The sequence below is a fragment of the Cricetulus griseus genome (assembly GCF_003668045.3).
Source record: "Cricetulus griseus strain 17A/GY chromosome 1 unlocalized genomic scaffold, alternate assembly CriGri-PICRH-1.0 chr1_1, whole genome shotgun sequence".
NCBI lineage: Eukaryota > Metazoa > Chordata > Mammalia > Rodentia > Cricetidae > Cricetulus > Cricetulus griseus.
This window is the reverse complement of record NW_023276807.1, coordinates 142408090-142435854: the sequence shown is the minus strand read 5'-3', so window position 1 is coordinate 142435854 and position 27765 is coordinate 142408090. Positions and strand designations below refer to the sequence as shown.

Genomic DNA, 27765 nt, shown 5'->3' with positions numbered 1-27765 from the left:
AAGAGGAGGGGGGATAATTTGGGCTGAGGAGGGTCAACAGATAGGGTAATTGGAAGAGAATATAATCTAAGTGCATTATGTACAAAAATACCATAACAAAGCCTGTTATTTTATACAATTAATACCTACTAATTTAAAATGAGAAAAAAACACAGGGCCCATAGCTTACTAACAGGTTATTGAAGAGAAACAAATCATGCAATGCCATGCAAACAGTATATACATCTGTTGAAAGGAAATTCTGATTTTGAACACATGAAAAATGAAAAGTGTGCAGAATACCCATTAAAGTGAATCCTTGAGGATTTGCAAAGCACGTCTGTATCCTGGGTACAACTGCCAAGTTAGAGTTGCTTACATTGGAAGGTAGGCAATGTGTGGTGTGAATGGCAAAGGCAGGTCTTAGCAGGTGTGGGGGCTGATGAATTCAGTCTCAGGGTGTGTGTGTATACTCAGCCTGCATTGTTCATGGCTTGGGAATTGTATGTTCACAGACTGTAAGTACTCTGGTCATCCAAGCTGCCAATGTGTCAGCGTTGTACAAATGTGAAGCTGTCAACAAAGTTGGACAAGGCGAGAGAGTGATCTCCTTCCATGTGATCAGTGAGTAAACTCTTTGGAGGGTGTCGGGGGTGGGTGGGTGGGGGACGCTGTCCCTTAGAAAGTGCATGCTAAGCTGTGAGGTCCTCTGTTGTCCTTGTGGTTTGTGTGAGTAGTGTGGTGTGTAGTTAGGACTTGAAGGTAACATAAGTTAAAACTGCTCAGTTAGCCTCTAGGCTTGCATGAGCGTTCATGCACCTTCACTGGCCTGAGAATGCTCTCACAAGCTTTAAGACTCCAGATCCATGCTGTGTGTGACTTGTCTTGCTCACCACTTAGTGTGACTCATGACTCACTGGGGTTCATGATGTTATCTGTGGGTTTGTTATAGAACAGCAGTGAGGCTGAGGCTTCGGGAGGGAGCAGAATGGCATGAGCACACTATACTGTGCCTTCCAATGCTCCTGATTTTGTCTATGCAGTCTGGTTTTGTGGGTAAACTTGAGCTGATTGTACTGGCTCAAGTATTTCATCCTGAGATAATTAGTTGTATTAAATGTAGTTTTACTTTCATGTATTAATAAGAAGGCATTGTTAAAGTGCCTACATGATGATTATAAATGCCTTGCTTTGAGTTTTTATTTTTTTCAATTTGGAAATTATGTCCAGAGCTTTGAATTCTTGGGTAAAATTCATTCACATTTCCAAATAATAAATTTTGAGAAATGAATTGTCTTGATAGGCTCTGTCCTTGTAGTAATGGCTGGGGACTGCAAGACCTGTCTCTAAGCTCTTCATAGCAACAAGAAGACAATGGTGTTATGCACCAACTCAAGGTACCATCCTCTAACTATAGCTTTGCATTTCAGAGGGTCCAGAAATTACTGTGCAACCTGCTGCCCAGCCAACCGAGCAGGAGAGTGTGTCTCTCTTGTGCACTGCTGATAGAAATACATTTGAGAACCTCACTTGGTACAAGCTTGGCTCACAGGCAACTTCGGCCCACAACGGTGAACCACTGACGCCAGTGTGCAAGAATTTGGATGCTCTTTGGAAACTGAATGCTACCATGTTTTCTAATAGCACAAGTGACATCTTGATTGTAGCATTCCAGAATGCATCCCTGCAGGACCAAGGAGACTATGTCTGCTCTGCTCAAGATAGGAAGACCAAGAAAAGACATTGCCTAGTCAAACAGCTCATCATTTTAGGTATGGAGGCATTCTTGGGCAATGTGTTGCCCAAGCAGTGTGTTCAGATGCTGTGTCAATAGTACAGGCCTCTGGTAGCTTTTGTAGTAGGCTAGTTCATTCCTAAGAAGCAGAACAAAGCTATGAGTGCTGAGGTGATGCATTAAAATTAGAAGACAGCTCTGCTCTTTGTAGCCTTTATGATGAAGTCACTACTAGGGATGAAGTCACTGCAATTAGGGATTAGCTTGAGCCAGGAAGTTCCTGTGGCATCTTTAGGTATTCAATGATTAAAATGAGAATGTTTGTGTAATGCTGTGAGAAAAAAGTGCCAGAAACTCATAGTGCGGACCTAGAAGGACAGACAGGATGAGATGACAGGCAAACACTGGGTGATCATACCATTATGAGGTCTCCAATTCATAAGGACAAAAATTGGTCTCTGCTTGCTTACTGTAACTTTAATCATAGAACACAGTGGCATATACTAGGTTGTAACTTTAACCATAGAACACAGTGACATATATTAGGTGCTTATCAGGTGCTTAGTGTGATAGCTGCTTCACAAAGAGTATGATGAGTTTAAGATCTAGAAGATTCAATGGAAAGCGTGCTACACTCATTGCCTGTACTTCTGTGGTATCCCATGTGGTCTAGGGTAGCTGAAGTTCATTCAGTGGCATAAATTTGTGATTAGAGCCTGGCCTAGGATGATGTGGTAGACTTTGGGGAGCCCCTTTTGAGGGCCTTACCCTGCCTGGGGAGTGGAGGGGGGATGGCTAGGGGCAGGTGGGATGTTGGGGGGAGGGGAAGGAGAGGGAGAAGGGATTGACATCTGAAGCAAGCTTGTTCCTAATTTGAACTAATAACATAAAATAAAATAAATGTGATTAGAAAGTCTTTTGCATTCCCTATGGGGATTTTCTCTATGTTTTGTCTAACTTTGTACTTTGCACAGAACCTGATCAATCTCTGCTCAGTCCTGAGGAGATGTGGTGAATTTAGGGGGTTTCTCTTTCTTCCCTTTCCTTTCATTTCCTCCTTTCTTTGCTGTGCCCTTCAAGGTTCTTGTGGTGTGTATCTTCTCCCTTTTATAGTTCAATGAAGAGAAACTTCCCAGCTTAGTGTATCTATACCAAAATTTAATACCAATATCATCATCTTGAATGCTTTGGCTTATTTATGGAAGTCCCTCCAAATAGACACCAGTGTAATATTTTCTGTTATGATGACTTGGGGACATAAGGAAAGATGTTTTTGAGTCAAGTCATTCCAAAGATCCTGGAAATCACACTGATGGCACATAGGACCAGTTATATTATGTGGACATTAGTGGCTGGTCCATCTGTGGAAGAGTTTAGAAAGAGATGTGAAGGAGGCTCCTGACTTAACCATGACCAGAAAGTGCAGGACCACAGTCAGTAGGTGTGCTGTTATAAGGACACGTGCTGTTTCCCAAAATCTATTCTTAGAAACGGATCAGAGCCCAGGACATTCGTTTAAACTATGATGTAATGTGCTCTAGAGATAATCGAAATTTGCTAAGTGTTGAAGTGGATTCTTTCAATGTAACTCTTTTTGATGCTCGTTTGGTTTGGATAAGATCTTTCCACAACAGTTGGATGACTTACAGGAGGAGAGCAAAGCTTGTGTCTTGCTGTGCATGTAAACAAATGCCCATGGGCCCATGACTTTTCATATGGCATTACTGTTTGGTTTGTTTGGATTTTAGTGAAACTACACTGCACTTTCAGCCTCACAACATTCTATTATTAACTCAACCATTTACTTAGTTATAGGGGCTTGGGTGAGATACCTAAACCCCCAAACTGCAATCTCTTCACCAAAAAATAGGGTTAATGGCCTGGGCCTTCATAATATATGACTGATAGTAAATATTAGAAATGATATAAAGTCATCCAATAAATATAAGTCACTCCCTATGTACTTATGCTGAAGTTTTGCCTTTCCCAAGTGAAAACATGCACTCTTAGTGGTTACAACCTTGCTGAGAAGGAGTTGCCCTTGGGGGAAATCCTTACGTGATTGTAGGGGGGGAAAACCTATAATGTGAAAATAATCCCCAAAGATTCCTGAACTGTGGTTTGCATGTAGGGAGATTATTTTGAACATTTAAAGGCTGTCATGGTCAGTCAGAACTGCCCTTCTTTATTAGATTTCACTCCACTCATCCACCAGCAGTGCTCTTGTCACTATCTGGGAAGTTTCAGCTCACTTCATCAATGGGCCACTGCTTCTTAAGTGTAGACTGTCCAATAGTCACAGGACACTAAAGCTGTTCTCATAGTCAGAAGCATGGACTCTATGGTTTCCTTTTTATGTTCATAGAGCGCATGGCACCCATGATCATTGGAAATCTAGAGAATCAGACGACAATGATTGGCGAAACCATCGAAGTTTCTTGCCCAGCATCGGGAAACCCTACCCCACACATTACATGGTTCAAAGACAATGAGACACTCGTGGAAGATTCAGGTGAGTGAGCTTGTCTATTTTTCTAGTGGTCGATTTTTTCTCAAGGATGCTGTGTAAAACTGCTCTCATTTCTTGGTTTATTACAAAGTTGACAGAAAGCAGTATTTATGGGGTTGGAGAGACAGTTAGTCAGTGAGATGCTTGCCACACAAGCATGAGGGCCTGCATCCACATCCCTAGAACCCTCATAGAAAACTAGACTTAGCATCTATCTGTAATACCAGTCTAAGGGGCAGGGTGTATGTGTGGAGGACGGGGTGGAAGACAAGTGCATCCTTGGAGCCCATTTGACAGCCTGTCTAGCTAATCATTGAGTTCCAAATTCAGGGAGAGACTCTGTCTCAAAAGAATAAGGTAGAAAATAATAAAGAAGATACCCAACATTGACCTCTGGCCTCTATGCACACATCTCCCCCAACACTCACACATGCTCGCATGAACACTCAAAAATGTATTTGGGTAAAGGGTCTATCTGGCTCATTTCAGAGCCAGAAGCAGCGTATTTGGAGTCCTATTGATTTCACATGGAGATCCCATGGGAGATAGGAGTCAATCCCATGTGCCTCTTTAGAGTTGGATAATAGCCAGAGCTGAAGGGCAGCAGCAACTATTCTAAGAATTTTCTCAATGCACAGATTGCATCATCAGAAACAAAGCAAGCAATTCCTTCCTCTTTTAGGAATTGTACTGAAAGATGGGAACCGGAACCTAACTATCCGAAGGGTGAGGAAGGAGGATGAAGGCCTCTACACCTGTCAGGCCTGCAATGTCCTTGGATGTGCAAGAGCGGAGACACTTTTTATAATAGAAGGTCAGTGTGATGCCATAGACCCAACAGATTTTTTTTTTTTGGATTAGTCTGTGTTCATAGCCTCAAATACTTTGAGTGGGATGGAATGTAGGTGACTATGCTCTTCATGGTGGTTAAGTGTTTCATATCTAAAATATTTAGGAAGAGATATAGTCCAGCTTTTAGAATTTTTCATATGTTTAATAGATATTTTGTGGAGGGGACCTACATCCAAGCATAAAACTTGTTCAGGTGTCATGTAAACTTTACACACATAGCCAGAAGGCACTTTTACATAACATTTTCAGGGCATCTGCCTGTTGGTTGTGTCTTGTCACTTGAGGTAAGGGACTAGCACTCAAAAAGTTTCTGATCTTGGTCCTCTGGGAGTTCTGAGTTGGAGATTCTCCCCCTGTTCTTCATACTCTGTCTTCAATGGGTTTCTGTTCTTTTAATCAGAAAACAAAATTATGGGTATGCTTCAGCCTGTACCATATTTCCTATTCACGCGGCTCTCACTGTGAGAAAACTTTTAGCCAGGAGTGATGAATAGCCTCCTGTCCCTCGTTCTCACTTTGTTTGAATGGCCAAGTTAACTTAAAGAATTGATGCTTGGAAAATAATTAGATTTGGTGTTGACATTGCTATTCAATTAGTGACATAGGTTCAGAATTTTCACTAGAGCTGAGGCAAGATTCACTCATAAACGATAGATGATTGCTTTTGTGACATGGAAAATTGAGGGTTATTATTGAAAACTGAAAGGAAACCTCTTTCCTTCTACCCTGTGTGTGTGTGTGGTGTATGCCTTTTTTTCAGTCAGCAATCTATGACAGAATATTTCAACTTATGAAGAGCATGCTGAGTCCTTTTTTTCTTTTATAACCTACTAAGAGAACAATGCAACTATATTGTGTGACTGAAGGAGTGGTGTGCAAGGGGATGATTGAGGGAGGTTAGAGAGGCAGGGTTGGCGGATTTCTAAAGTCTAGATGTTGGTCCCTTTAATCTGTCAAACTCACGCTGTTGAATATTGCATCTAGAGTGACTATCATGTTCTCAAATCTGTAAGAATGTTAGGATTCCATGAACTGCAGCTGCAAGTGAAGATGCCAATTGCATGGTAGTTCTATCATCTTCAAAGACATCCATGTCTTAGTGCTGATCTCAGGGAGGATGTGCCCATCAGTTCTCTCTGGTACTCTACTTCCCTCCATTAGCCTTCTGCATTAGGTTACCCTGCCTGAGTGGGCACAGTGGCATGGGTATTGTGGAGACTCACCTGGGGACAATAGCAAGATGTTTAGCTCTCAGATGTTAATATGAGAATATTCATACAAAAACTGGTAGAGACAGTTCAACCTTTGACCTTTCTTCTGTGCCACATGAATAGACTTCTAAATCTTTACACACAGATAGAGAATTATTTCCCTGGGAACCGCAGAGAAACCAAATCCACTTACTGATGCATTCAGAGCTTGTCTCCCAACTGGTAACTCTTATTTTGCCAACTAATTAATTGCTTGTCTTCTGGCTTCTGGCTCCCCACTCCCTCCCCCCAGCTAGCTCAGGGCTCATTTCAACTCATACTGCACACTGGGAGTTGAGAGACAGAGATCCCAAGTGATAATTGTGTCCTAATCACCTCCCTCCTAATCATTTGGTGCTAAGAGCCTTCTGCTGGTAATTCTCCTCTTGGAACACACTCTGGAGAGGAGTCTACAACTTTCTATGCCTTGCTTAGCTTTGCCTTTCTCCTTTCCTTTCACACATCAGTGCCCTTATGTCAGTGGCTTATGCCAGTTTCCCTTCCTTCTCTCTCTCTCTCTCTCTCTCTCTCTCTCTCTCTCTCTCTCTCTCTCTCCTCTCCTCTCCTCCCCCTCTTTATCTTCCTTTCTCCCTTTCTCCTCTCTTCTGCTTTTCACACTTCTGCTATGCAGGGACAGGGTGAAATATTGGTGAGCCCAATTTGGATGGACCTGGTATAACCCTTGAACAACCCACCAACTTCCTGTGTCTCTCAAACAAGTAGCTTAATCCTTCAAATCTTATTCCTTCAATCTGAATACTGAAAAAGTGAAGCAGGTTGTAGGTGTGTGGTCACAGGCAGCTGTCGGGGCAAAGGGCTTCCCTTATTTCCTTGTAGAGTTTTCTAAACAATCACTTTTCCCATGCCACACAAGTGAAAACATTGACTGTCAGCACAAAACCAGACTGTATTACCCACAAATGGAAGTACCTTTTCTTTTTCCCTCAAAAGAAGTCTCTCACCAGACACATCCTATACGCATCTATTAAGATACTTGTGCACCTATGGTTCATTGAGAATCCTATTACTGGATGTTTTCTTGTTCTTTAAGAATGCTGGAAACTCTATCCAACTTAAGGAGCCTGTGGCTGTTGGTCTGTGGAGGTCTTGAAAGTGGATGAGCCTGAGGTCCTGCCTTCATGTCATAGCTTTATCACCTTCTGTCAAAGGCTTTCAGTTGCTGATCACTCAAATGTGTGTCTTCCAGGTGCTCAGGAAAAGACCAACTTGGAAGTCATTATTCTTGTGGGCACTGCTGTGATTGCTATGTTCTTCTGGCTACTTCTTGTCATCGTTCTACGGACCGTTAAGCGGGTAACAACATAATGTCCATCCTGTCCCTTGCATGTTGGTTTTTGTGATTAATGGAACCTGACTGGGCTTCTTTCAGCTGCTTCTTCCCATTGTTATTGATTCAATGGGCACATTTTTACTTCAATACAATAACATTCTTGTCCATTTTCTTTGGCTGAACTATGGACGTTAATTGATGGAAGCCAGTGGAGGGGTAAAGGGTTTGGACTGTCCACTGTAATTAAGATTTAGAAACTCTATTCTGAACTCATTTTGGAAACTAAAGAGGCACTAAAAGCAGGGTTATAATAGGACTTCTCTCAAACTTCATGAGTTTTATTGGAAAATGAGATACCATGAATGGGTTCCCTATTAAACAGCAACAAGTATACAAAACAACAACCAAACAACAGGATCTGTGTGTGAGTGGAAGGGTTTATACTTTCTAGGCCAATGAAGGGGAACTGAAGACAGGCTACTTGTCCATTGTCATGGATCCAGATGAACTGCCCTTGAATGAGCGCTGTGAACGCTTGCCTTATGATGCTAGCAAATGGGAATTCCCCAGGGACCGACTGAAACTAGGTGAGTTGTCAACTGGAATTAACTTGATTTTGATTTTAGCAGTCCACCTAACTCTCCTTAAGACAATGACATGTCTAGTCTATTCATAGGATGCATTCTGATTCATAAATGTTAATTCTATCTCTTGACTTTGGGTATTCATCCATATAGCCTTCTATAAGTAAGGAACCCATACAATCATTCAAAGCAGGGCATTTTAGAGGGTGAAGGGAAAAGCCAGGAGGAGGAAGTAAACCAGGCTGTGGATCTAAATGGAATACAACGTCACCTTAACCAATTAGAATCTTCACAGAGTCCTCTGATAGTGTGACATGACAATCAAATTTTGTAATTATCATTATCATTGGTTCTAGGGAAGCCTCTTGGCCGTGGTGCCTTTGGCCAAGTGATTGAGGCAGATGCCTTTGGAATTGACAAGACAGCAACTTGCAAAACAGTGGCCGTCAAAATGTTGAAAGGTAAAAAGCAAAATGACATTGTGATGTGGCTCCCTCTATCTTGACCATCATTAAGAATGGTATAAGGCTTGCATTGGTGGCTCTGTGCATAGGTTGGCCAGAAGGCCCCTGGCTTCTGGTAGTTTTGCACAAACTGGAAACAGTTCCCTCCTTAAAAAGTGTCATGTAAGGGCACATGACCAGGGAGCAAGGATCAACTAGTACAATTGGGGGAAAACTATCTGGGTCTATTAAAAGTTTTCCTCAATGTATTATGGTGTAAGCTGATATAAACCCTTTGGAAATGAGGAAAGAAGTTTGTTATCAGTAAAAATATGAGAATGCGAAACCATCATGTTCTTTAGAATTAGAACATGCCAAAGAACTTCATTTGCAAAGGTATTTTACGAAGTAAGAGTAGCTATGCAAACAGAAGAGGATGTGGGTGTTCTTTTAGACATCAGCATCTTTTCATAGTAACGGAGCTACAGCCTGGACATTCTGATGAGGGAAAGTGATGTAGGTAAAGCTTCTGCTCCATTTGTGACTGCTTCCATGGAGGGAGATGCTGCTGCTTGTCCTTTGCCAGTAGGTCTTGTGCCTTTCTCCCTTTGCGTTTTCTATCTCCAGGCTTAAGGTAGGTGTGTGCGTGTGTGCGTGCCTGCGTGTGTGCGTGCCTGCGTGTGTGCGTGCCTGCGTGTGTGCGTGCCTGCGTGTGTGCGTGCCTGCGTGTGTGTGTGTGTGTGTGTGTGTGTGTGTGTGTGTGTGTGTGTGTGTGCGTGTGTGTGTAGAGATGGGTCATCAGGCCCTGAGGTGAAACCCATAGTTGTGAGTAAGAAGTGTAGCTGTCCATATAGCTTCAAATGCAGCCTTAGCCCCAGTACGCTCATGTGCAAGCAGCTTTGCTTGTGTGCTAGTCCTGTTAACTTATTTATTTGGTGCAGATCAATTGGAAAATTAGTATAGACTTGAGCAAATTTACCACATTGTGTGTGTGTGTGTGTGTGTGTGTGTGTGTGTGTGTGTGTGTGTGTGTGTGAAGAGGGGGAAGTGATGGAGGACAGAGAGAGAAGAAGAGGAAGAAGAAGGAGGAGGAGAAGGAGAAGGAGGAGAGAGAGACAGAGAGAGACAGAGACACACACACACACACACACAGAGAGAGAGAGAGAGAGAGAGAGAGAGAGAGAGAGAGAGAGAGAGAGAGAGAGAGAATATATGCATTGTTAGAAGACAACTTGCAAGAGTCAGTTCTCTCTTTCCACCATGTAGGTCCCAGGGGCCCAGGGTTTGAACTCAGGAGTTGTTAGGCTCAGTGGGCAAGTGCCTTTATTCACCCAACTCATGGTCCCTAGATCTGAGAATACTTAATGTATGGGACCCTTCCCTATGAGGAATCATTGAAGTGATTATGACCTAAGTAGCCTATTATACCTGAAAATTCCAGTTTTGTATAGAAAGAGAATCTGGCTTTGATTCCACTGCAAATATGTTCCCAACTTTACAAGAAACTCACCTTAGATTCAGGGTTTGCTTAAAATAAAGCCTTGCTTTCTAGTTAGAAAACCGAGTTTGCATTTGACATTTCAGAACACACCATTGCTCTGTCAGCTATAGCTGCCCTCTTCTGGGAGAGCAAGTTGTGTGGTTAAGTGCACCCATCATCCTGCAGCAATGGCGACAGTTAACAGTTATTGTCTTTATTCTGAATTTGTAGAAGGAGCAACACACAGTGAGCACCGAGCCCTCATGTCTGAACTCAAGATCCTCATCCACATTGGCCACCATCTCAATGTGGTCAACCTTCTAGGTGCCTGCACCAAGCCGGGAGGTAAGTAACTGCTGTGACTGCTCTCGGGAGTTTGACTCATAGCTCTCCCTCTGTTGGCGTTTGAAGGAAGCAATACTTTGAAGAATCCTAAATGTACTATGCTGCATAGAAATTTAGTGGACACCATAATCAAATGATTCTGTAGCATCCTTTGAATTAAAGAATAGTCTCATCATGGGGAGATGTTTTGTTAGATGGGAAAAAGGAACATTCCCCAGACCTTGGCAGGAAAGAAACTCTCATCATCTCCTTTGCCTCCCATCCCGTAGTCACCTCAGCTGATTGCTGATGTTTGGATTACTCATGTAGAATCATCTTTTTGAAAAAGAAAAATTGTAATAGGAAGGATTGGTGTCAGCCGATGTCGCCCACCCTGTTCCTGTGAAAGGTTAAATGTAGCCTTCTTCTAGGGCAGTTTTGGGCTTATCAATATGCTGAGCACATAGTGAGAAGTGTTGGTGAAGTGCATTTTCTTTCTTAACTCACTGTGTTATTTGCAGGGCCTCTCATGGTGATTGTGGAATTCTGCAAGTTTGGAAACCTATCAACTTACTTACGGGGCAAGAGAAATGAATTTGTTCCCTATAAGGTATGTCGTTGTCGTCTGCCTGAGCATGGTCATACAGAAAGCAGAGCAAAACTCAAAGTGGCTCACATATGTCTTTTAGTTGGAATTCTTTGCACATTTCCCTGGTTGTCTTAACGTCCACTTTTGTCTTCTGGGGGTTGTAGGCTTCTCATATTTTATTTTTAGGACTTTAATCTCCTGACCCATTACAACGGTGCTAGATTTGATTAAGGAAAGTGTAGGGCCGAGAGAGCATTGGTTCTAGATTATAGTCTGTCACCTCAGTCATATGTGGCTCCATGAGGGTTCATCTCTCTGTAAAGAGGACACTAATGGAAGTTTGTCCAAGTATTCCTGGAGACACTTGGCACTTGACACTAAAGAGAAGGAGCTTGGTGTTATAGAAGGAACGCTGGTAAAACTCATTCCACATTTCAACTCAGAGACTGTAATCCCAGAGTTGTCTTTTTTGTTTGCTTTTAATAATTTCAACTGTTTGTGACCTTGCAATGCATTAGAGACCCATTCTGTATTTGAGGAATTCACACAGTCCCTTCTTTTCCAGAGTAAAGGGGCACGGTTCCGCCAGGGGAAAGACTACGTTGGGGAGCTCTCTGTGGATCTGAAACGCCGCTTGGATAGCATCACCAGCAGCCAGAGCTCTGCCAGCTCTGGATTTGTTGAGGAGAAATCCCTCAGTGATGTAGAGGAAGAAGAAGGTACCTGCCCTTGCTGCCCATGCCTAATGCACATCCTCTTGTAGAAAGAGACGATGACAAGTTACTCAGCCATGGGGGAAAGCTTCATGGATGAAAGAAATCCAAATTCCTAGGTAGCATCCAGTCAAACTTATCTAAACTATGAAATCCCTAAATAGACAGTGAACTCCCTTGGGAGGCAAAGCATGGTTATCCTGAGAAGTCCAGGCAACTCCGTGTGCTAAGCTGTCACTAGCAATCAAATCAATACTCTGGTCCAGTACTGGATCAGAATTTATTGTCAGTCGAGGTTGAATGCTATGTTCGTAAAGAGGATGGGAGCTCTTTGGCACTTGACTAGCCTTCATTGCCATAAGTGGTTCAGACCCAATAGTGTGCATCACTAGCACACAGAGGGCCCTTCAGTTATCTCTACCTGGCCTTCTCCAAGATGGGTTAGCACATATCTGCCGTTTTCACTCCACTCCAACTGGCTTCTCACACCCCCCTTCTAGCCATGCTTTATGGTCCTGATGGTATTTTAGTGGTATGTATGGGTGGAGCTGGACCTCAGCCTCACCTCCAATGCTTCAATCAGCTCCAGGACACACTGTACATCTGCTTCAATCAGAACGATCAGGCACAGCTGCGTGGTCAAAGTAATGGGGATGCCTAAGGCCTGGTTCTCTTGGGAGTGTGAGTTTAGACAAACACAACCCCACTTCTGTTTCCCCTGCCATAAGCCAACTGACAGATCTTAATCTAACTTCTTTGTCTTGGAAGCTATATAGTTGGCTGGTGGCTAGGGCTTGGGCTAGAGGGGCATAGGGAAGTTGTCTAGACCTGCCGTCAAAAGGTCTGCAGTTAAGTGGGTCGTGTACCCTCTTGCTCACAAATGGTAGCCAGTGAACTAGAAATGCAAGGAGTTAGGAGTAGGGATTGAGGTGTAAATGGCTTGGAATTTCAGGCTTGAACTTTGCCTCTATGTATTTATCTGGAAAATGAAGAGGGCTTCACTGTTCCTAGCCATGTTGCATCACAAGTCATTGAGGAAGAAGTCTCAGCCTTCTTAGTAGTAACAAGGCTATTATGGCAACTGAGTTTGTGTTTACTCTGGTCTTGTGTCCAGGAAAGAGACAGTAGCCATATCTTACCTGATCTAAGTTAGGAGAACATTTCAAAATACCCATGGGTGGCTCAGTGTTTATATGTATCAGTTGTGCTGTAATAAATACTATCAACTTACGTAAATTAATCTTTCTTTCATGTTGTTGTCACTCACTCCTAGTCTTAGAGGAAAGTCTCCTCTACAGGCCAGACTTAATGTGCTTACTGCGTGTCTTAAGTTTGAAAGTGAGAGAAATAAATCTCTTTCTGGTATTTTTAGTTATCTGTTATAGTCTGTAGTTTGAACTTTGGTCTTTGTCCCAGGAGACAAAAGCCCAGAGAGAAAAGATTTGATGACCCTCAATATTGTTGTTTTATTTTTAGAGTTCTTAATATGAGCTATTGTTTTCCCCTCTGAGTTCATGGGAAAAAAACAACTTGAGATAGCAGACTTTAAAAGATCCTTTTTCTCTCCTTTCTGATCTATTCTGATCTCATCTCTATTCTCCTTTCTGGGTTTAGTGGCTCAATTTGACTAAAATGGAGAAAACATTTTTTCCCCAAGGAGTAAGATGAAGGCTAATAACTTGGGGTTTAGCAAATGGGCAGGCGCTCTCCTTCTGTCTCCTGAAATTGGCTCTCAAGTATTGAAGATACCACTCGGGCTGACTTAGAGCAGAGCTACTGACTGGTGAGAATACTCAACTGTGTCCTCTTGCCTCTTCATAGCTGCTGAGGACTTGTACAAGGACTTTCTGACCTTGGAGCATCTCATCTGCTACAGCTTCCAAGTGGCTAAGGGCATGGAGTTCTTGGCATCAAGGAAGGTATGACAGGTCAAGGGGGAGGAAGCTTTCTCTTCAGATCACAGGCCTAGAAATGAGACATCTGCTTGTGCTATTTGGAAATTCATGCATCACTTTTAGGATTCTTAAATGTGTTCCCCTGGGGAGGCTCTGATTCTGCTAATAAAAGGTGGCTAGAGGTTTCATGAAATTAATTCATATAACTAATACTCATTGACCAACTACTAAGTGCTAGGTTTTGTTTTTGTTTTTAATTCTTTTCTTTTCTTTTTCTTCAAGACAGGGTTTCTCTAAATAGCCCTGGCTGTGCTGAAACTCACTCTATAGACCAGAGATCTGCCTGCCTCTGCCTCCCAAGTGCTGGTATTAAATGTGTGCACCACCAATGCCCAGCTGACTAGGTAGACTTCTAAGTGCCACCATGGTGAACCAACCAAGACAGCACTGCATCTTTCTGGTGTTTACAACGCTGGTGGCTGATGAAGCAACCAATAAACAAATAACATATAAGGAAGGTTAAGTAGGAATAGATGTTGTGGGATAAAGTAAAGCAGGAAAGACTTTCAGAATGAACGGAAATGCTATGTTTGTATTGCACATGCTAACATGTGTATATTACAATGTTATACAATCTAAATGAGGAAGTTTTTACTAAGGATATGACATTTGAGCCTCAAAGAGGTGATGAGTGGAGTCTTGTAGATATCTTGGTGTAGTGGGGTCTATTTTTAATTTATTTTACATTCATCACCATCCATCAAAAAGATATTTGTTATTTGTACAATTAGAAGCCAGGAAGGCCAGGCTTCAGATGAGGACGATTAAAACAGCTAAAATTAGAAAGTAGGCCAAACAAAGGCTGAGGTGGGACGTGACAAGTGACAAATATTCCAAAGGTTGTAAACACCACTGAGGTGGGAGGGAGGTTAGTGGAAGTCACTTGGTGACCTTGGGAAGAGGGAGATGTGTATTCTCACATTCGGTAAGAAGGGTTCACTTTATATTCAGGAAACGCTCTCAGTTGGTGAAGTGTATTTACTGCAGGTCCCTAGGGGAACAAAATTTCTTTTGTTTTCTTTATCATTGTAAGGTCCCTTACCCCTCTCTCCACTGAAGTTTAAAGTCTCTCAACAGTTTCCACAACCTAGGGATCTTAGATAATTCTGCTGAATATTTCTCATACTCATATTTCCCAATGAGAAGGGAGAGAACCAGGTTCCTACAGGACAGTCCCAAAGAGGAGAGAACCACAGCCCTGCAGCATCATCCCAAAGAGAAGGGCTTCGAGTCTTTTTCAAGGGTTGTTATTTTTGTAAAGGCCAGAGCTCACTCTCGGGCCAAGCAATTCCTTATGGAAACTACAAGGGAGTTATAGTGACTGGAGAGTGGGCAGCCAGAATCCTTTCTTTTCTCCTGTAATCATCAGGTGGTTTTTTGTGATAGCTCTTTGCTTGAGAGCAAGTAGGGGTGCTTGCTGTCTGCTCTGTGGCTTTTTCAGTTTTATTGACTCATGCTAGGCAACTCGATCCTGAATATTCTGGTGCAAGGGAGAATCCTGTACGAACCTGGGTGATGGGTAGGGTAGAAGCAGTGATTTCCCAGCTCCCATGGTCACTCCTGTGCTGATCTGGGTCTCTGGAAGCCTTTCATTCATGGCTAAAGTTCTTTGAGGCTCTTAGTCCCTCTCCGGTGGTGCTTAGGCACTTGGCTGAGGGCTGTGATCATAGAGTGGCATAGCTGCTTCATAACTGAATGCCACGTCAAGCTAGAGGACAGGAATGAGAGGCCACTAGAAGAACTGAAGATCTTGAGGCTTACAGCTGAGCTCTGGGGCACTTTCCAGTGCCATGCAGAATCTAGTCCACTCGTGATAGCTAGCCTTGCCTGGATTGAGCTTTACTGTAACAGCAAATACTTTGAAGTAGAATGAGTACACCGTGTATAGCCTCCAGATCCAGTGCAGCTTCAGTACCAAACAAAGTAGATAGCCAACCAAGCACACCCAACCAATGAGAAGAACCCTTGCTTCTGCTTTCTACACATCCATTCCAAACAAATCTATTCTGGGATCTCCTTAGAATAACCTAGTTTAAGCCTCAGAGGGTGCCAAGCCAAAGGATGTGTGGATGTGATCAGAGGCACATTTTTTAAACTAGGTCCATCATCAGACTGTAACTTAATCATCTAAACTCCAAAGAACAGAGCTGTTTATGGAATAAGCAGATGTGTCTCAATGAAACACACAAGCCCTTTTCCTGACCTGTTGGTATAAAACATCCCAGTCCTTGTTAATCCGTTGGTTCTCTGATGTTGGATTTTTTTTTTTTTTTTAAGAATGAGGTCACCACAGATGTAAAAGAGATTAGCTGTGTGGAGACTTATCACACATACTGTTCTTTTCACAGTGTATCCATAGGGACCTGGCGGCACGGAATATTCTCCTGTCGGAGAAGAATGTGGTGAAGATCTGTGACTTTGGCTTGGCTCGGGATATTTATAAAGACCCGGATTATGTCAGAAAGGGGGATGTAAGTACCCAAAGATGAACTTCGTGGACCATTCAGGTGCAGAATTCAGACTTTGTGGCTCTGTGTTTAGAAGGGAGGGAAGCATTTTTTCTTCAGAAAGCTGCCAATTTGGGTTCTGATGCCTTGCTATCTATCACCCACTTAGGCCCGACTCCCTTTGAAATGGATGGCCCCAGAAACAATTTTTGACAGAGTATACACAATTCAGAGTGACGTGTGGTCTTTTGGCGTTTTGCTCTGGGAAATATTTTCCTTAGGTAAGTCACTTCTCTTTGACCCTCTCCTGGGTGGAGGTTCAGGAGCAAAGATGGTAGTAGTTGATGAGCCCTGTAAGTCCTTTCCTCCCCTGTATTTTGCCTTCTGTCAAGTAGAATTTCTTAGAATATTTAGATGGTAAAAATCAAGAAGAAAAAAAGCTCTGTAGGCTATAAGGATGTACATGAATCAAGCTTAAGGGCTTTTTATGATGAATTCAAAGCTCACAATGTTCTTTCCTGCCTTATTCTAGGTGCTTCCCCATATCCTGGGGTCAAGATTGATGAAGACTTTTGTAGGAGACTGAAAGAAGGAACTAGAATGAGGGCTCCTGACTACACCACCCCAGAAATGTAAGATTCTGTAAAACATGCTTCTTTGTTTTCTCACACTTTCTTCCCACTAAAATCAGAAGGCCTTCCATTGTGAGCATCTACGTCATGGCCTAGTTTGTGCTCAGCTCTTTCTTTGACACCTTCCTTGGTTACCTCAAGTACCGTCATCACATTACTGTATTATCTACTACCAGAGAGCTTTTATTAATGGTTGATACAGATGTGGGATAAAGAAGAACCTTTTGCAGATAGTTGGATGTCTGAGCACAGACGTCTGTGTCTCCTACAGTTTTCTATCTCTAGTTAGCATCTCAGCTCTTGCTAGGCTTTTTACAAATGCTTCCCACTCTGAGTATTATTTTGACCATTTGCTCTTGGAAGAATGGCATGCTTAATGAAGCCATTGTCTTGTTTGTCCAGGTACCAAACCATGCTGGACTGCTGGCATGAGGACCCCAATCAGAGACCCTCGTTTTCAGAGCTGGTGGAACATTTGGGAAATCTCCTGCAAGCAAATGCTCAGCAGGTTGGTAACCCTCTACAAAGAGCCCTCCGGTCGAGGGTCTGTGATCTAACACTCTACTGCCTGAACATTCACAAGTCACCATGCTATCCCTGGTCACTGACAAGGGAGCCTCTGTCTTCCCGCTCTGGGCAGTAATGCTTCCCTAAAAGCCACCATTCAGAGTGACGTGTGGTGGCTTCCCTAAAAGCCACCATTCCCTAAAAGCACCATTTTAGACCGACTGATAGGATCCCAATTCGTACTTTGGGAATAGACAACTCTAGTCTATTTGTAAGTTGCAGGAACCTGTTCTCTCTACCTTGCAGGTCCAGGGGATCAACTCAAGTTATAAGGCTTGCCTGATGATGCCTTTACCCGTTGAGTCATCTTGCTGGTCCTCACATACTTGTTTTTGTGTTTTGTCTTCAAATATTCTTCTAAAGTTGAAAAAAAAATCTGCTGAGTGTGATGGTACATGCCTGTAATCAATCTTAAGGTTGAGGCAAGAAAATGACAAATTTGAGGCCAGCTTGGGCAGCATAGCAAGACTACCTCAAAAATCAAAAGAAACAAACAAAATGAAACAAACAACAAGAACAAAAACAAATCTGATTGACTTACTGATTATCAGAAATGGAAAGAATTTCAAGTAATTTTTAGTTAATTCTTCAGGCGAGTCCAAAACAAAACAAATATGTAAATTATGCAAAACCATGACTTTGGTCCCTCTTGGTAAAATGTCAAGCTGTTGGGACAGTTCCACAATGGAATTATGTCCCCCTTTTTGTTGTTGTTAGAGAGTTTTTCTTTGCTGTTCAGGTCCCTTATTTCAGTGGGGGCCAGTTGCTTTCTTCTTCCTTCTGAACACTTGTGGGTGATGTCTATTATCACCAACAAACCTTCCAAACATTTAAGTGTATTGGATCATCTTGTCATTTCTTTTTCTTGAGACTGAATTACCCAGAATTCCTATGCTCCTGCTGTTTATTGCTTTTCTCCTCACTGCCTTCTGATTTTCCATTGCCTTGGAATGTGGAGGCTGGACTGGAGGCAGTCTGCTTTGAAGGTCCGGCTCCTGTGGAGGCCTTTGTGGAGAATTGATTTCTGGGCTCTGGGCTCTCACATCTTGTCCACAGCCATTGCCTGCTTTGTTTTCATGGCAACCACGGCCTCTTGTCCTCTACTAATCCGGTTTTTACTTAGTCCCTTTATTAACCTTCTTGCACACATCCCTTTCAAGTGCCCTTTTGTTTCTTTCAACCCTTTTCCAATGCAGTCTTGAAGTCTTGTGTTCAGATATGAAAGCAGCATGCACAGCCAAGACGCCCCCCTGCCCTTTGTTTCTCTTGAAAAGGCCCTTGAAGGATAGCAGCCATAACAATAGCATGCTGTGTTTATTGTTTCAGGATGGCAAAGACTACATTGTTCTTCCAATGTCAGAGACACTGAGCATGGAAGAGGATTCTGGACTCTCCCTGCCCACCTCACCTGTTTCCTGTATGGAGGAAGAGGAAGTGTGCGACCCCAAATTCCATTATGACAACACAGCAGGAATCAGGTATATGGCCAGCATCCCCTCAGGGGGCCTTCAAGGCCAGCTCAGGGGGTGGGGGTGCGAGGAAGACATTTGGTTAGGCTGTCACTTGCTACTTCTAGCTAACTGGAGTTCTAACCTTCACCAGGGCAGTGTTACCCAAAGAAGGTCTGGAGGGTTTAACCATCTCCCATCTGTGGCCCATATTGCTGGCACAGCTCTGCCTTTAAGGATTCTAAGCCTTGTGGGAGCAAATAACTAAAATGCCACAGTTTGTTAATCTGCAGGGAAAAAAGAGAGCCATGGTATGGAGACATCTGTATTAAAATCGTGCCTGTGTACACTTTCATTAAGGTGAATTAAATGGCTTAGAAAAGACTCAGGAAGGAAGAGTGCTGTGCAAATAGGAAACATACTGAGGGCTCTCTGGTGAAGACACAGCATGCCACAGGCTGTGTCCTGCATGGGGCTGTACACTACAGAAGTTTGTCCCCAGTCTGGGTTTCAGCATTGTATTTACCTAACGGGGCGCCTGGGTTTATTTAGAACAAATGCTATGCAGTGCAGGCTTGTTCTGTGCAGGGTTCCGCAGGCAGCTTTCTGTGCTTTCAGTTAATACCTGCGCATGAGGAAAATGCTCATGGGGTTTCCCACAATATGCTGATGTTAGTGTTGCCTTTCCTAAGTCCAAGACAACTTCACTTTGCTTTGGGTATTGTCCTTCTGCAAGCAGATTCCCTGACAGCATGGGTGTGTCCAAGCTGCAGGAGGAATGGGCAGCTGTCTCCTGTGGGAGGCATTGGTCCAGTTGTCATGCTGCAAGGAGGTTAAGGAGGCGTAAGGACAGAGGAGACAGAGAGAGAGAGAGAGAGAGAGAGAGAGAGAGAGAGAGAGAGAGAGAGAGAGACCTTAACCATCAAGCTACCATTTCCTTTTATAACAAGAGCGGTCAGGATTTCTTGAAGAATTTTTCTGCATATTATCAGATTTCTGTCTATGAGAGAAGTCTAGATTTAGGCAAGAAGGAAACTATCATCTAAGTTGGATGCTGAATACAGGTCTTAGCTCTACCACCTGAAGCAGGGCAAATGTTGTGATTAAAGATGTAGACATGAGAGCTTAGTAAAACCAGATATGATGCCTGGATCTACCTTTTAGCAGCTTCGTAGCAAGTCCTACATCATTTACCCCCTCCCCCAACCCAGTTTCTTTGTGAAGGAAGGCATGGCCGCTGTTTGTGAATGGCCAATTGGAGGATTGCATGCTATGATGTATTTGTAAGTGCCTGGCACTTGAAGGCACTTCAAAAAGGATAGCTGTTAAGAGAGCTGCTTCCTGTCCTGCCCCAGAGATGAATCCACCTGATCTGATTCCAGACTTAGGGCCATTTTCTCTCCTTCCAAGGAGAGGTTCTCAGAGAGGAAGAGTCTTGAAGTGAAACTCCCATGGATGCAAAGCCCTAGTCCATTTTGGCTTGACCATTGTTGCTGCCATGCTATATTGCCTTCTCCTTAGTCAGAGAGCCATTTAATGGCTCACTGTCCTCCTCATGTTCTGTGACCAGGCAGAGGAGAAGTTCAGGGCTGGACCATTTGGCTTGCTGGTTTCTTGGAATGTGGTGATAAGCAGGAGATGAAGTCCTGTGTGGGTGATAGAAGGACCAGTGTGAGGCTGGGGCTAAAAAAGGACTTGCTAACATTTATCCCCAGGAGTGTGGACTGATGTGACACCATGCTTTTAGACCAGCCAGGCTTGGCTCAGATTTTCTGCCTCTGAGTTTTGAAGGAGCCTTCCCAGACTAGGTTCTCTTTTAGGTACCCATAAACTGAAAAATTAAACAGAAATTGGAAGCTTTTGTTTGCATCTCCTCTCAACTCCATTTTTTTTTCCTTCTAAACAACAAAGCTCTCTATGACCTTACAGTGATCTAAACAAAGGCAATGAAGGTAGGGGTGTGCGCACCCACTGTGCGAGGTAGTGGCAGTGCGGGATTCTCCTGTTGTTCGGCTTCTCAGGGGAAAATACCTCGAGGCTGTGGCACCTCCCAGAGCATGCTCTGTCTATTTCCATGCTTCCAGACAAGCAGAAAAAGCTGAGTCTTTCTGGCTTTGTTTCTTCCTTATACTTTTCAACTCTCTTGCATTATAAATAGACCTGGCCAGGGACATCACTGTGGGAGACAGCCTCTTGATTTGTTGCCCCTTTAAACTATTTTTAAAATATTTGTTCCACAGTTATGTGGAGAAGGGGCAGAGGAGTGGGGGCGGGGGAGGGCCACTTATGTCTAGACTTAGCTTTGTCTTCAATTTTCTCCATAGATCCTCTCAGGCCCCGAGTGTGCATGCTTCCCGAAAGAAAACCCAAATTCCCTGGGCTCGTCTCTCTTGGAGGGCAGTGTGTGGACCAACTGTGGTTGCTTTGTCATTTTCTCTGGGAGTTTCACCTCCCATTCCAAGCAGTTTAACAGAGATTTCTTTGCAGTTCTCTCCCAGAGCAAGGCTTCAGTACACACTATTTTCCTCACTCTGATTAATTGCTAGTGGTAATTAAATACCCATGGTGGATTGATGCCTGGGAGAGCCTACTAACTGTCTAGCCTTTTCTTGATTTGGCCATCATGTTAGATGACTTGAAATAGGACTATTCCTTTTCTACCTTTTATCTACTTAACTACTTAACATACTGACTCCACCTGCTCACCCACTCACCACAAGGTCAGTGCACATGGTGGGAACCAGAACAATGTTGTGAACACAGTAGGTGTTTAACAAAGATTTGATCAACATGTCTTTGACTCTCTTCTTTCTTTTCCATCCTGATACTCCAAGGGAGTCTTGTGGAATAGGGTGAGGAAAAACAACCCCATGTGGGTTTCAGAGCCTGCAAACTTGAGTATGAATCCTGGTTTTAGCCTTCATCTGCCATTTTCTCATTGAGCCTTGCTTCTGTATCTCCAAGTAGGAAATAATGGGAGAACTGTGCGGGAGACTGTGGGGAGCAGATGCAAGGAGATCTTGGGAAATACTTTGTCATTTGTGAGGATTTAAAAAATATACTGTTTTTAAATCATTGGACTCAGAATTCAAGGGTCTGGGTCTTCCCAGAAGCTGTATGCTACCCAGGCCTCATCACTCTGCTGGGTTCTCCCTTCAGATATCTATGGAATCCAGGCACTGCTTCAAACCCCATTTGCATTCCCTTTCTTTAATCAGATTCCCTGCTTTCCTGCTAGATAAGCGTGAAGTCTCCTAACTGGTTTTCCTGTCTCTGGTCTTCTCAATCGCAGCCAACTTCCCAAAAAACCGTATGTGGTCATGCCAATCCCATGCTTAAATTTTTCAGTAACCCTCGCAACTGTAGTCTAAGATTCTAGTTGTGTGGTTTCGGACCAGTAGATTTTGGAGGGGTTACTGTGAAGACGCCATGAGGCATGTCTGAAGAGTATTCAGCTTAATGCCTGACCTGTGGTAGATCCCCAAAGGTCTTCCTGACTGAGGGAATAGTCATGGTCCCAGTGGGCTTTGACAGTCACTGCTTTCAAGGATCAGAGTCAGTAGGAGATGGGCTTTGCTTGTTCCCTGTATTGCCTGTCCTCTTTCCTGTGGAGTCTCCTGAAGAAGGGTGTCACTGGGAACCTCATTCTCTCTTCTGTGTGGGGAGGAAATGACCTCTTAGGGGAGAGAAGAGGCACTCAGCTCCCAGTCTTCAACTCTGACCCAGCAATGCACTGTGCCAGCAGGCTTCATGTGGTGGGACAAGAGTGAAGAAAGACTCTTATTTCCGTGAACCTTTCCTGTAAAAAAGACTTCTCTTACCCTCATTTGGGCTGTAAGAGGTTTGGATGTGATTTTCTGAACTCCCCCAATGTCAAGTGGCAAGGAAGAGCAACCAACAGGAAAAGTGATGTGTTTGAGTCTCTTTCTTTGAAGGTCTTTGGAATTTAAAAGAGGAAAACAAATGCTGGCTGATAGAGTTTTGTGCTTCCTTGGAACACCAAACTTGACATTTGCCATGCCATTCACCTTCCCAGCAACCTTGTGAGCTTTAAAGAATAGCTATTACCTACATGTATTTAAAATGGAGCAACAGAGCCATGACTTTTATTTCTATAGTCAATGTTAGACTCAAAACTAGGCTTGAGACTCTGAAACATGGCCGAGTAAGACCCATCCCACCTCACTCTGTGCCCTTGATCTGTATTTCATGGAGAAGGAAGAAACTGACTTGATATCACCGCCTAGCACAGTATCCTTTAGAGAGACCAAAAGTCTTTCTTCTGCCCAGACTGCCCTGTCAACACTGTGTCGAACACCTTTCTTTGGAGATGGCTAGAAAAATGGAAAGCATGCAACCATGCATCCAGGGCTCACTAGAGGAATCCCATCCAGTTGGGGCCACAAGAAGGCAGCTACTGTTGAGTCAGCTGCTGTTGACCTTAGTTCAGCACTGGGCCTCAGAAGCATGATTCACAGGCACAGGGTCTCCCTTACACTTCTCAGTTCTATTATACTTTTAAATGGACCTTCACAGGAAATTAAACCTTCCGTGTGTGCTAGCAAAGAACGATTCTGTTTTTCTTCTTTCCAAAGGATGTTTTTGAAGGTTGCTATTAAACTTGTGGTTGAACGAGAATGAACTTAGGTATCACTTGAGGCATCCACAGCCAAATATACCACCACCCAAACACAAATAAATATTTGCTCTCTTGCAGTCAGTATCTTCAGAACAGTAAGCGAAAGAGCCGGCCAGTGAGTGTGAAAACATTTGAAGATATCCCACTGGAAGAACCACAAGTAAAAGTAATCCCAGATGTAAGTACATCTTTTATAAATAGTCGTAGAAATAATACTCAGGGTGAAATACTAGCTAGATAAATATTAGCCTAAGCGTTTGAGTCTTGGAACTTCATTAAGGCTTTCCTTGAGGGTGTGTGCCATGGGGTCATTATGGAGATGGATCTTTGGTTTTGCCATGGGAAAAGGCACCTGGACCAAGATAGTCCAACTGTATGCCCAACTTCACTCAACTGCACACCGTGTCACTGTGCAGAGAGAAGGAGACCCCAGAATCCCTGGTTTCTGCATATCTTTCCTCTTTCCTTGGCCTAAATCTACTTCCCAGAAGCATTTACTTCCTTTGAGGCTTGCACAGTCTCTGGCTGCCATACCCTCACCCTCCTTGGCAGGACATTGAATCATATTGTCTGCTAGATGGATTGAAAAATGAGTTTAAAGAAGCTGGTCCTGTGTATACTCACTGTGTTATCTCATTGTCTCCTAAAAAGGATAGCCAGACAGACAGTGGGATGGTCCTTGCATCAGAAGAGCTGAAAACCCTGGAAGACAGGAACAAACTGGCTCCATCTTTTGGGTAAGGCTCCACCAAATACAAAAGACCTTTGCAATAGGAATTTCTGAAAGGACCTAATAAAGACATTCAGTGTGGATGACATTTCTCCTTTGTGTGTCTTTGATGGATGACATTAATACCCCAAATTAGCAATTTGAGAAAGTACTGAAATAAACCAAACATTGAAACTGATAGATCTGAAAAAAATCTGAAGTCAGTTAGAGGGTTTGGTTAATTTCTAATTTCCAAATTTATGAAGACTCTGGAGCTTCTGGGCATATTGACATGGTAAGCATATTGACTGTGATCAGTAGTTTATGTGGTCCTGGCCAAACATCAGCAGACACCATAATCCTGAAGAGATAAGAGTTTGCAGTCTGAATGATTGCCAAACCTGAACTTAGCTGACTTTATCTATAATTAAGAAAGATGATATGAGCTGGGCAGACACCTTTAATTCCAGCAGAGACAGGCGGATCTCTGTGAGCTCAAGACTAGCCTGGTCTACAAGAGCTAGTTCCAGGACATCCTCCAGAGCCACAGAGAAACCCTGTCTTGTAAAAAAAAGATGATATGAAAATAGATACATAGTCACTTATTTAATATACTTAAATATTATTGTTTGAATCATTGCCTTTTCAGTTGTGGGAAAAGTATTAAGTTTGATTTTGAGTCATTCATCTTTCATGGTTCAACAGGAATGTGTAGTTTCTTTGAATAAGAGTACCTGATTTAAACATAAGAATTTATGAGAATCTATAGTTAAGAGAATAATGAGATAATAGCAGTTATTTATTTGCCAATAGGTTGTTCATTTTAGGTAGGAATACAAAAGATTTGATCTACATATAATGGGACTGCTGTATGAGATGGGAATCCCGGTGGGTTCTTTGAGCAATGCCTTTGCAACAGTAACAATGGTAACAGTAAATTTTGCTGTTTCTTTTAAGGCTCAGTGAGAAATCATGAGCGTCAATCATATGCTTCTTTCATTGATTCCAACCATACTTACCCAGAACTACTAAGTGGCCAACTTCATGGCATTGTTTGAGACACGAATTGGTTTCAGTGTGGGGAGGGAGGAGTGGATTGAAAGGGGAAAAATGTATTTCTAGTTCTTTGAACCTACTTTAAACCATATCTTAACACAGAGTAAATAAACTCTTTTTTTGTGTGGTTTTTATTATGAATAATGAGGCTAAGGCCCCCGAAAGGGCAAACCCTGAGCTTTTCAGTCCACACAGCCTTCATTTGTTAGTTTTGACATGATTACTATGTCATTGAAACATTCTCTAGTTGCTGCTGAGTGATTGAATCCCCAAATTGTCCAAAGAATGTGGTTTTGATGAGTAAAAAGCAGTTTTTGACATGTCCGGCTTGACTGCACACACTCTTTTTTTTTTTTTTTCAAGTTTATTAACATCTTTCATAAGTCATATGGTCTTCAAACTGAGCGAACAGGAAAAACACAAATGAACTTTTAGAACATCCCAGTTTCCTTTAATATCATGAAAGAGACCCCTTGGCTCCAATCACTGTATACAAACTTGTCAATCATCAAGGCCGTAAAACTGTTCCATTGGTTGGGGGCTCTGCATACCTCAGCAGAACCGCCTTTTATCTCATCTCAGGCTTGAAAGACTTGGACCTGAATAAGAGGACTTATCTGCAACTACTAACTCATGCTAGTACCTGAAAGTAGATATTGTCTGAGTAACCCTGATAGGCTGATTAGGGAAGGGAGAGATAGGGGCTGATGTTTCTGGAGGAGATTCCACCTCCTTGGAGCTGGGAACTGTGTGAGTGTGAAAAGCCAAGGGGCCATCTTCTCCCTTTCAACTCATCTGGTTGCTATTTCTTCCACAGTGGCATGATGCCCAGCAAAAGCAGGGAGTCTGTGGCCTCGGAGGGCTCCAATCAGACCAGCGGCTACCAATCTGGGTACCACTCAGATGACACAGATACCACTGTGTACTCCAGCAAGGAGGCAGAACTTTTAAAGCTGATGGAGGCTGCAGTGCACCCTGACTCTGGGACCACGTTGTGTTCACCTTCGGTGTAAAAGGAGGTGGTCCCACCCCACTCCCGAAGTCCTAGAAATCATGTGAGAGGTGCTGCTTAGATTTTCAAGTGTTGTTCTTTCCACCACCCGGAAGTAGCCACATTTGATTTTCATTTCAGAAGGACCTCAGACTGCAAGGAGCTAGTCCTCAGGGCATCTCCAGAGAAGATGACCCATGACCCAAGAATGTGTTGACTGTACTCTCTGTTCCATTCATTTTAAAATTGTGTATACTATGCCCTGCTGTGGGTCTCACTGCCAGTTAAAACAAAAGACATTCAAACAGTGGCTCTGTCCTCCAAGAAGTAGCCATACCAAGGCAAAGGACACCTCAGTGAAATTGGGTGAAAATGGGCAATGTTGGTGCTTTGTGTGTTGAAGACGGGTGAGATGTCTAATGGCCGAGTCTACCTAAAAGGCTTTGTTGAGGATGTGGGCTATGAGCCAAGTGTTAAGTGTGGGATGTGGACAGATAGGAAGGAAGGTGCAAGCTCTCTTGGAGAGCGGCTGGAGCCTGCAGATGCACTGTGCTGGCTCTGGTGGAGGTGGGCATGTGGCCTGTCAGGAAATGCAAAGGCGGCCGACAAGGTTTCTGGTTTTAGAAGGTTGCGTGCTCTTTGCAGTTGGGCTATAGGCAAGTTCCCTGTGCTGTTTCCTACTCCTAATGAGAGTTCCTTCCGGACTCTTACGTGTCTCCTGGCCTAGCCCCAGGAAGGAAATGATGCAGCTTGCTCCTCAGCTCCCAGGCTGTGCCTTAATTCGGAACACCAAAAGAGAGGACATTCAGTAAAGGCTTCTTTTCATGTTAGTGCATAGTGCAGCTCAGGATTTCTGCTGGATGGATACCCACATTTCTGCCCTGGTGGCAGTGTCTGAGGCCAAGCACAGTGGGTTCTGTGTCAAGTTGTGGTGGCAAAGGCTCAGACAGGATGAATCCATTTGTTCTCCCTGCAGCCCTGCTCCCTCTCACCCCTAGTCCTCAGTACTTTAGCTTTGTGGCCTGTTTATGGTGGAAACTCTGAATTGGTTTGTTCACTCTCCAGATAAATAATCATTAGCCAGATTTCAAAATTGCCTTATAGCCAAGGTTATAATAACATCTACTGTATCACTTAGAATCTTAACATATAAAGCTATGTCTACTGGTTTTTGCCCTTTTGCTTATGTTTTCAAACAAGAAACTGTACTTTTCATTTGGTACCATAGTGTGAAAAGCTGGGAACAATGACTGTAAAACATGCTATGGCACATATATTTATAGTCTGTTATGTAGAACAAATGTAATATATTAAAACTGTATATTATATATAATGAACTTTGTACTATTCACATTTTGTATCAGTATTATGTAGCATGACAAAGGTTATAATGCTCTCAGCAGCTAATGTTGTTTTGTTAAAAACACTGAAGAACTCGAAGGAATCCTTTCACAGGAGATGCGCAGCTATACCTATCATTTTCTCATCTCAAACAGAGGAGGAGGAATCAGATATAATGTGAGTGTGGTCGACTTTTCCTTGGTCTCTATTCTTATAAAGAGTATTTTCATC

General features: G+C 43.1%; 1 protein-coding gene across 1 annotated transcript in view; it reads left to right on the top strand.

Moving 5' to 3' along the window:
• Positions 1 to 26215, top strand: part of Kdr (kinase insert domain receptor) — a 43119-nt gene extending 16904 nt beyond the window's left edge. The window contains exons 12-30 of the mRNA XM_027390913.2: positions 495 to 603; positions 1410 to 1751; positions 4080 to 4226; positions 4906 to 5037; positions 7533 to 7639; positions 8068 to 8203; positions 8557 to 8661; positions 10355 to 10468; positions 10969 to 11057; positions 11602 to 11755; positions 13571 to 13668; positions 16053 to 16175; positions 16321 to 16432; positions 16684 to 16783; positions 17186 to 17291; positions 18677 to 18828; positions 23516 to 23615; positions 24089 to 24174; positions 26020 to 26215. Coding sequence (XP_027246714.1) covers positions 495 to 603; positions 1410 to 1751; positions 4080 to 4226; positions 4906 to 5037; positions 7533 to 7639; positions 8068 to 8203; positions 8557 to 8661; positions 10355 to 10468; positions 10969 to 11057; positions 11602 to 11755; positions 13571 to 13668; positions 16053 to 16175; positions 16321 to 16432; positions 16684 to 16783; positions 17186 to 17291; positions 18677 to 18828; positions 23516 to 23615; positions 24089 to 24174; positions 26020 to 26215 — 2508 coding nt within the window. The remainder of the gene's footprint in view (positions 1 to 494; positions 604 to 1409; positions 1752 to 4079; positions 4227 to 4905; positions 5038 to 7532; positions 7640 to 8067; positions 8204 to 8556; positions 8662 to 10354; positions 10469 to 10968; positions 11058 to 11601; positions 11756 to 13570; positions 13669 to 16052; positions 16176 to 16320; positions 16433 to 16683; positions 16784 to 17185; positions 17292 to 18676; positions 18829 to 23515; positions 23616 to 24088; positions 24175 to 26019) is intronic.
• The last annotated feature ends 1550 nt before the right edge of the window (positions 26216 to 27765 follow it).